Genomic DNA, 10,449 nt, shown 5'->3' with positions numbered 1-10,449 from the left:
GTTACCATTTCACTTTATTGCAACTTCCTTAGATCCCTAAAATTAAGGTGACCAAGACGGTAATGCCATAACCACTAATCTCTACTTGCGGCGGTAGCTAGACAACGATGCTCCATAACCTTTAACTCAACCTTAAAAGTTTTGTTGGCAGCCATCGACGCTTTTAGAATCAAACCATTTGAATCTAAAACGCATAAAATCTTGTCCTCCAACCGAATTTTGTATCCTCTTTCAAGTAATTGGCCAATACTTAAAAGATTACACTTAATTTCCGGTATATACAAGACATCTTTGATCCTCGAATGTCCACCATTCCTCTTTCCGATCAAAACATCTCCTACCCCTTCGGCGCTTAAAGTGGTGTCGTCGGCAAATTTGACTTTACTTTTTTCCGCTTGATTGATTTGCACAAACCAATCTTTTCGACCCGTCATATGTGTTGAGCAACCGGAATCCAAGTACCACTCATCTCTCCCTTGGACTCCATCACGAACGGTAACCAACGCATTTCGATCCGAATGCATTTTCTTGCTATTTTCCGGAACGGTACAACTGTTATCCCGCAAACTGTCACTACAGTAGGAACATCCGTAATGCCATAACTCCCCTCCGTGATCATTACTAGAAGTGTGTCCTCATCATCTACCTCTTCCCTAGCAACCTTGGCTTCATTATTGTGATTCTCGTTCGATTTACCACGACACGAATTTGCAAAGTGTCCAAACTTTCTGCACTTGTAGCATTGAACCTTACTCACATCACGCTTCTTGAAACCATTGCTATGACCACTATCCTTGGAGCTACATTCACCATTTTCACTCGTCGAATGCTTTGAATTTTGCGAATCATTTGAACCAAAATTCTGAAAATTTGATTTATCTCTCGCCGCAAATTTTCCTTTCGACCTCTTATTCTTCTCATTGAAACGCGCTTGCAAAGCAATCTACGTTTTGGCTTTGTCGGCGCCTCTCTCATCCATCCTTTGTTCATGTGCCTCTAACGAACTTTGCAATTCATCCTTGCTCAAAGTTGTTAGATCCTTTGATTCTTCAATAGCCACAACTATGTTGTCGAAACGCGGCGTTAACGAATGCAATACTTTCGATACAACATTCTGCTCAAGAATCGTTTCCCCACAAGATTTGATTTGATTAACTAACTGGGTAATGCACGTAATGTAGTCGTTGATCGTTTCTTTATCTTCCATTTGTGTTAACTCGAATTGTCGCTTGTAAGTTTGTAACCTTACAACCTTCGCTTTGACGGCACCGACATATGCTTTCTCCAAGATTTCCCATGCTTGCTTCGCCGATTCACAATCGCCAACCTTCTCGAAATTGTCGTTATCAACACAAGAATGAATCAAGAATAGGGCTTTGTAATTCTTCTTCTTCTCTTCTTTGTGTGTAGCTCTTTGAATGTCGGTAGTCTCTGCCCCTAATTGCGTAACTCCATTGACGACGATCTCAAGCACCTCTTGATAACCAAACAAAACCCTCATTTGTTTTGCCCATTTATCATAGTTCTTTGAATCAAGAATCAGGAGATTGGTAGGAATTCGATCATTGGAAACGGTTGCCATTGTTGCAGCGGATTAGGATCGATAACCAAGGCTCTTGATGCCAAATGTTGGAACATAAAACTCAAAACTGAAAATTGAAGGTTCAACAATGGTGGAAGAAAAGAAGATTTGGGAAGATGAAGTTGAGAGAGAAAAATAGAGAGAATAGAGTAATATTTTGGATGAGTATATTTTTTGCATTAACCATGAATTGGGATAATACAAATGTATTTATATAATTGGAATACAAGCTACAACTAAAGTGATTAAAAATAAAAGCAGAATTTTATTTTTCAATTAACACTTATATTGTATCCGGAAAGGCTTGTGTGATAAATAATTAAATAAACATTAATGAGAACATGTTGAGATTAAATTGTATTAACTATCTTTCAATGTATCTAATGATCAGTTATACATATTTTATCTATCATTCAATATTATCACTTGTTTCTCTATAAATTTTATGCATGAATAATATTGTGATGTCGATCATATTTCTTAATCAACGTTCTACCATTCGAACAAATAATATGATTAAATTATATATTGACGAAACTTATGAATGTTAAACATAAATTTATCTCTAGAGTTTAATTTTTAAGAGGTGAATATTATTGATATAAACCTAAAAGGTATTTTTCAATAACACTTCAAATCAATATATCAAGTTATAATTGACCATACTATAAGAGACATTAAACACAAGAATAAACATCTATACGAATGAATAACCAAAATATATAATAAAATAATCCAGAGCAATTCATAAAAATTATGATAAATTTCATGTAATCACAACAAGAAATAATTTACCTACTTGTCATGGTAGCACTATAAAAGAAATAAATGAAATGAAACATCATGTAGATGATCCCTCAAACATTTGCTAGTATTCACTTTGATTCACTTCAATGCTCATTATCCATGAAGAGCTCATTAAATACTCTATCTAACTGTTTTTGATATAAAGTGATATAATATAAATATCAAAAGTAAGTATATTTATATTGTATCTATAAGTACTTATGTAATAAATAGTCATTCAACCATTGTTATAATTTTAAATGAAAAAAGTTTGTAAGTTGATTATGAAATACATTATGATGTGGGAGAAGATGTTTCAACTATAATGAATATCTATCCAAATGAATTCTTAAACAAAGTGATTAATAAAATGAGAAACAAAGAACACATGTATGAATCGAGTTAAGAAGATTTAAAAGAAAAAGCGTCATAACTTAAGAGATTGATAAGCAAGTGAGGAATCACTACAATAATAAGGAAGTCATTCCTAAGATTCAATTAGGATTTTAATTCAAAAACCAAACAAAAAAAACTTAGCTCACTCACATTTCTCATGGAAAAAAATTTAATTGATTTCAAGCTTGTCTCAAATGAGATTACAAATGTTTATTTATAGTAAGACTATTTCTAAACTTAAATAGATCATAAATTACACTATTTTATACGCCTATATTGGGTTACATCATATTTTCTAAAATAAATGTAAGAAAAACATGAACTAATTCAAAATTAAAACTATTAAAAATCTAAATTAAAACTAAATAAATTGTTAAAAGGTAAATTAAAATAAAATATTTCATTATTTTCTTCATGCTTTTGATTGGTCCTCATTGCAATGAGAATATAAAAACGATAAATAATAAAGAAGTAAAAATTGATGAGATGTTGATGAAATTAGACTACATTAACTTTATTATAAAGTATTTTGATGATCAATTATATATACTTTACTATATTATTATCTTTTGTCGATATGAGAATGTAATTCATGCACAAATAATATTGTGAAATCGGTCGTATTTTTTAATTGATGATCTTTAGAATTTAGTGTTTAACAAATGTGAATTTAAATTTGAAGAGTATTTTTCAATAACAATTTAAATCAAAATATCCAATTATAATTGATCAAACTATGAAAGACATTAAACACATGAATAAACACAATATAATACAAATGAATAACTATAACATATATATAATATTATGATAAAAAGTAATACATCAATGTACAATTAATTACATCTAACTTGAATAATAAAAAGTTTAACTATATATTATCATTGTAGCAATACAGAAAAAAAAACATATGAGATGAAATAACGTCATAAACAACTTTTAGAACGGTTAAGAAATATTGAGCCTAATTCATCCTTACAAAACCGATTTATATATTAAAAATTACCTCGACTTATATCAAATCATATATTATTCAATATAAGATTTTTAATATCTCATCACATCCAAGATTGAATATTTAAAATGTGAAAATAAATAATGAGTAATCCAAGTAAAAATTATTGTTACAACCGAGTATTTTTTCACCATTGACTTGACATGCTCCATGGAACCGACAAATTTTATGTTTATTTCTCACTGTGAAAATACCTCTTTGTTGTTTGAATGAATTCACTTTCCAATAAAAAATTAATACATACTTTTAAAAATAATGTATACTTGATATATGTTTATATATGTTTCTTTCAACTTTCAAGAACATGTTTCTCGTTTGTTTTGTTGGAACTAATTATTGAGCGATTGTTGTTTGTCGGTTACGAATCAAGCAGGAGTCTTCTTTGACCAGACCTATTCCAAAGGCAGCTGGGTCAGACATGCTTTGCATGATTGTGTTGTGTTGCCTAATGGTGATGGAACACTAGTTGGTCTATTACTTATGCATAAGATAATACATTAATAGAAATATTAACCAAAAAATATTTATTTATATTTGAACACATACAAATAAATTTTATCAAAAATGTATTTCTAAATGTTAGTTTAAACACACCTTTAGTGGTTATTAAATACTATTATTGGATTAGCCACGCAGGTGGGCATTGGTCACATTTATGATATCAACAAATACAAAAAAGTGTCACCTTCAACCGACAGTTGATGGTCATAAATTAGAACAAAATAGATTCAACCTCACAAACACAATTATATGTTTATTTTTGGTTAGATTTTGTACATGGAGTAAGAACTCAGGTTTCCATTTGATTTATTATAAATAATATTATTATATTAAGTGTTTGTAAAATATATATTAAATAATATGTTTAATTAATTATAGAAATTTAATATAAAATTATAAGATTTATATATTATAATTATAGGGAAAAATATTGGACCAAATACTTAAGCAAAGATGTTCAATATCTGACACCGAAAATAACAAACAAATGATAAACAAGACGATGAAAAAAAACAATAAAGAAATATATAAAATAGTTAACACACACCCCACGTATAAGGAGCACTCTATCCAAGAAAGAAAATTCATTATCTTGAATTAATACATTTAGACTTATAGGAACTTCAACCCCGTGATGTTCAACGTTTCTTCCTAATTTTAATGACTTTCTATTTAGGTCTCTCCCTAAATATGAAAAAACCCTATCACTTTCTTTTAACCACTAATCACAAATGACACGCTTTAATAAACAACTTAGAGAATGTTGAGTTAAAACTCAACTAAACAAACCAACAATATGCCTTATGATATGAATAAGGGCACTCGCGTGGTGTACAATCAACACAAACAAAGGATTAAAAAAAACCTAACACGAGATATCTTCAATCCTTACACATGTATTCAAACTTTATGCTTGAGTCTCCTTATATATCAATGCTTCTTCTGGGCTTTTTCCAATGGGCATAAGCAACTTTGATCTCGTCCACAATTCTAAGAGATTTTGATTTGATTTGTTCCACAAAAGTCTCCAAAAGATATGATTTATTTTTTATTCAAATTCAAATTTAAATCTCCATTTAAATTAATTTGATTGCGTCTAATCCAATCAAACAAGTCCACATAAATGCATTGCTAAAAGATAGCAACAAATATGATTATAACAAAGGAAAACACGTGCAAAACAGCTACAATATTGACCTGCTGACAAGGGACAAATGTTGCACACATACTGGGACATATGTTCCCACATGTGTTCTTTCTTCACAAAAGTAGCTTTGCACACATGCTGGGACATCTGTTCTCACATGTGTTCTTTTTTCACAAACTAACTTGAACAAACTATGTTGTTTTGCATAATGCAAGCAATCAAAAAAGAAACAACATAAAAAATATTAATAATAAATTTTTTTTTTTAAATAACTGGACATTTTAACATGATTGAATTAAATACTTATGAACACTATAGTTCAATTTAAAATATATGCACTAAATTCTTAGAATTTGCTTTTGCATATTCTAAACAGATTTTATTTTTTTATTTAATTTTTTCAGGCCTGAAATCAGAATTGGATATAGTTGAGGAATTGATGATCTTGAATCGACAATGTTGGTTTACGATACAGTGGCGCAGGATGGACCTGCAAGGTTAGTACTCCAACGCCTAAGCCAATTCAAGATTCAAGATGAGTGTAATGAAAAATGGAGATCAAAGAATGTATATTACTTTCCGTGTGACCTGAATTTTATACCTTGGGTCTAGTGGAGTGGATTTGAGGTGAGTTGGGTCTTAGCTATTTGGATCTTTGGTTGGTCTAGAATAGTTACACCCAAGACTTTGCTAGGTACTGTGAGGGTCGGGGAAGCCTTTGATGATTTTGATCATCCTCCAAGAATGTTGTTCGATGTGAGCTAGAATCAAAACGCTTGGAGTCAGTTGAAAAAGTAGTGGGGAACAAGTGCATTAAATTCATCTCCATTATGAAATGCTTCGCTGCTCTCTTTTGACACATGGGTTGACGCAACAAATTAAGGCATGATTCAACTTAGGATTCAGTTAAGTGCACTCGAGTGTGCATGCATTCCCTAGGAGAGCTTCAGTAGTTGATTTCATCTTCCTTTACTTTGTAAATCTGGATCATTCAACCATTTTTGCTTATAAATAGGTGGGAGTTGAGTGTTGAAAAACGTTTTGCAACTTTTGACATTCAAGTTCATTCATATTCATTTCATTATCAAACACATTCATCTCTTATTTTTTGAGAGCATTAATCAGAATGATTATAGTTCCTTGATCAGAATATTTGCTTTTCTTCATTTACTATGCTTCTTCACTCTCAAATATTTAGGTACCTTCATCAACTCAAGGTTTTACTTTAATATTTCCAACTTTCTAGTCAGGATGGGTGATAATGTTGTTAACCTAGCAAGTGATTATGAGTGCGATACTTCTTTTGCTGCGAGAATGGGGACGTTCCCTGATTCTTATCTACCTCCCCTGGCTCATGATTGCACGGACCAAAAAGTTATACCTTTATTTAATGATTCTGACTCAGAAAGGGCATATGGCAACTCCTATGAGGAATGAGATTCTTTATTCAACTCATTCAAGGCTCTCTTTTCAGATGACAACGAAGATAGGAATCATACTAAAGCCCCCATGGCCCCTCCCGTTTTGACTGAGGAGGAAATACAAGCTATCAATCATATGAGGGAACATGCTGATGATTTCGTTTAACTCTTCCTGAGAACTAATAACAACAAACCCAACAACATTGAGATGAAGACCCATTTGGATATCCGGGGTTGGTCAAATGTAGTGTTTTAGATCACACCCGGAAGGGCGTGACGCTAGTAAAGTTGGTTGATGTAATGAAGTACAACTAGGTGGAGGCTAAGGTGGTAGGAACCCCCTCTACCCTAAATATTGGAGTCGCAATAGAGGCTAATAGTGGTCAGTGACCCTCTTGATTGGTAGATTCTTCTAATGGACCCAGAGAAGAGGATATGCAACTCTTTTGAAGGTTGTGTGGTCCCTTCATGAGTGTTTGTTCACACGAATAGGACTACAGTTCCCCTTTATTAACTTCAAAGTGTCTGCCCTATAGCATTTAAAGGTTGCTCCTTCCGAACTTCACCTGAGGTTCTTGGCTTACATGAGGGTATTCCAGCTATGTGCCAAGCATAAATCTTGGAATCCCCTACTCAAGTTGTTCTTCAACTTATTTTACCTGGTTCGTACTTCTCAGGATGACTACCACGACCAAGGGCTCATTAGCTTCCACACTGACGTCCCTTGGTACGACCACTTCACCCAAAAATGAGGTGATTTTCTAGGGAGCTTCTTGCTGGTGAAACTCCTTATGCTAGAGACTCATCTCACCTTTTTCTACTCCCTGATAAGTCTTCCCGCTTCTACAAGGGCATGTTTCTGAAGTATTGATCTTCATCTCATTTTCGCTAGGACATTCTTTTCTACCATACCAAACCATACATTGTTTCCCCTAATGAGGTAGTTATGAAGGAAAACCTGTATTCCTGGTTTCAAGGGCTTGGTTATGAAGAAGGATTTGGGCCCAACGAAGTGCCTTCTTCCGAGGCGAGGAAGAAACTGATTGACATTTATTCCATTTTGAGTGTGAATATGCAGGAGGTGAGGAAATAGATTTTTGGTGAAGATGAAGTCCTGTTTTATTTATTTAATTATTTATTTTTTGACAAGTGTGATTGTGGTTTGAAGATTGATCGGGAGAATAACAAGTTTACTATTTTGCCTTTTATAGTAATAATGGGGAAATTCCCCGAATGTCGATCTCAAGGACTACACATTAATATCGAGTTTAAATTATCATTCAATTAAACAAAAAGTATTAATTTGGTTTTTAGATGTAAAAGTATAAGAATAAAGGCAAAGACAAATAAGAATGAAAATAAGGGTTTGCAGGATAAAAGGAACAATACCAGGGAAGGTGTATGATTTATCCCTTTAACAACTCTGAGTCGCTATTGCATTAACAAATATCAATTACTACCAGTTCTTAAGGGTATTTTCTCCCAAGTCCTTGGTGAGAAAACCTTTAATCAATCTACCCTAATTTCTATGTCCATAGGCAATTAAGGTGAAGTTAAGCTTTATAATATCAAGAATACTCTGGTTCATACGGGGTATCCCTAGTCATAGGTGATATCTACTGTAGAGTAACCTTATGAAAACCTTATCAATGATGTTTCAACCTAACTGATAACCACAAATCAATCTCGATTGGTCCGAAAGAGAAAGCAATAAACACATCAAAAGGTTACCGTAAGAATAATATTATAAATGCAAATGTAAACTCAAATTCGTTACAATTCTAAATCAGGGATACCCCCTAGCATTTGGGGGTTTAGCTACTCATATTGTTTAAAACAAATTCAAGATAAAAATTACACATTACAAGTAATTGGATGACTTTGATCTTCAATCGCTCCCGCTCATGAAAACCTTCAACTCTCCAAACTCCTTGTTCTTTGTAATACTTGATTGCTTCACAATATTGTATTTTGCCTTATTCCCAGATGATTTTTCCTTAGGCAGAAGGTCCTCTTTCATAATGAAAATTCCAAGCAGCAGGTGGACATGTCCAAAAATCTCCCTGAAAAGCCCGACGAACAAAAGCCCGAGAAAAAGGGAAATTTTGGGTTTGGGCTGACACGGGTGGCCGTGTCAGCCTACTGTTATTGGTGACACGCCCATGGTCTCTTGACACGGGGGGGTTGATGTCTGACACGGGTGGCCGTGTCAGGCCACTGTCTTCCTTGCCACGCCCTCATTTGCTTGACACGGCCCGTGTCAGGTGACACGGGTGGCCGTGTTAGGCCTCCTGTACCGGGGTTTTCCACTCCCTTGCTTGTCGGAATCTCGCATCGTCTCGCTCTGAGTTTCCTGGTTCTTCTACCTGGACCTGTCGGACAAAAACACAGCTATCCCACGCATAAAATCACGAAAATAGAATTAAAATATAACAATGAATGGAAATGCTTAAATATTATACCAGAAGTAAAATTGCCTTGAAAAGTATCAAAAATTCTTGCACAGTGTTTTAAAATCCTCGGTTTCTTATGAATCAGTAACGAAAACTTAATGCAAATGGTGACTGATCACAACCCCAAACTTAGCTCATTGCTTGTCCTCAAGTAATGTTTAAGATAACACTGTGTGTCACTCCCCATGATTCTTGTTTCCTAACACTGCCGAGATCATTCGTTAACGTTTTCCCTCTTTCTTCCATAAGTCCTGCTTTTTCCTTGTTAGTTTTCAATGGCACTTCCATTTTAAAGCACCGTTTTACCTGTCAGCTTATATCACATTCTCACCAATTCTCTCGGGGTTAAGTGTTTTCACTCCTAATTCAGAATATGCAATATCAACTCGCAAGTTTGAATAGTCTCTCTTTTCATATCACCTACACCCAACACACACACTTTTGAGGTCTTTCGGGTTGTAACTTGGCTTGGGTTAGGGTGTGGATATTCAAACAAAAATGGGAAACAAGTGGTTTTTGGTTCAGAGTCAATGTTACCTACTGTGTTGGTTTCTTTTGTTTTTTCGCTCGGTTTTCTCTTTTTTTTTTTCTATTTTTCAATCGAGTGCCCTTTTTTGTGCTTCTTTTGAATCTTCGAGTTTATTTATAATAATTTTTTTTCCTTTTCTCTCGATGATTTCCTATTTCACTTTTTTTTTGTTTTCGCACTTTCTTGGGCGTTTGGAAATCTTTGGGGTTTTTACCCTAAACTTAGCTTGTTAACACAGTTTAAAGGTATTAACATGACTCTGAACAGGGTAAGGAAGTGTTTTGGTCAAGGGGTACATTTATGGGGTTTAAACAAACAAATTGATACAGGCTTAAATGGGGTTTACAAGGGATATAATTATTTAGGATGGCTAGAAAGGCTCGGGGTTAATTTCAAACAATGTGCATCAGTGTGTGTAATCATGCAGTGACAATCCCAGAGAGTCTACACAAATTTAGAGTGATAAAGACAAATCTGAATATCGCTCATGATGATCAATGTGTTTGGCTTTTTATGACTCACCCTATTTGGTTAAGCTTTGACAGTATCCACAGTACTCTTTAGCCTGGTGCGACTTCTTCCTTACTTCGGAATGTACAGGACACTTATGTTGGTTAAG

The 10,449-nt window shown here is 33.9% G+C and overlaps 1 protein-coding gene across 1 annotated transcript; it reads right to left on the bottom strand.

Moving 5' to 3' along the window:
* Window positions 1-430: 430 nt before the first annotated feature.
* Window positions 431-1,582, bottom strand: LOC127135916 (uncharacterized). Its single transcript, XM_051062540.1, has 2 exons — window positions 948-1,582; window positions 431-800 (listed from the first exon to the last, which is right to left on the bottom strand). The coding sequence occupies exons 1-2, from the start codon at window positions 1,580-1,582 to the stop codon at window positions 431-433; spliced, it is 1,005 nt and encodes a 334-aa protein (XP_050918497.1).
* Window positions 1,583-10,449: the final 8,867 nt, after the last annotated feature.

Source organism: Lathyrus oleraceus, chromosome 4 (genome assembly GCF_024323335.1).
Source record: "Lathyrus oleraceus cultivar Zhongwan6 chromosome 4, CAAS_Psat_ZW6_1.0, whole genome shotgun sequence".
NCBI classification, from domain to species: Eukaryota; Viridiplantae; Streptophyta; class Magnoliopsida; order Fabales; family Fabaceae; genus Lathyrus; species Lathyrus oleraceus.
This window is presented reverse-complemented; position numbering and strand designations above follow the sequence as displayed.

Bases quoted from the DNA above. Each gene is read 5' to 3' on its own strand.
- LOC127135916 (XM_051062540.1), bottom strand. From the start codon at position 1,582: ATGGCAACCGTTTCCAATGATCGAATTCCTACCAATCTCCTGATTCTT. The intron at 801-947 runs GTAGATTGCTTT...TGGTGAATGTAG, and splicing joins GGCGCCGACAAAGCCAAAAC to CTCCAAGGATAGTGGTCATA.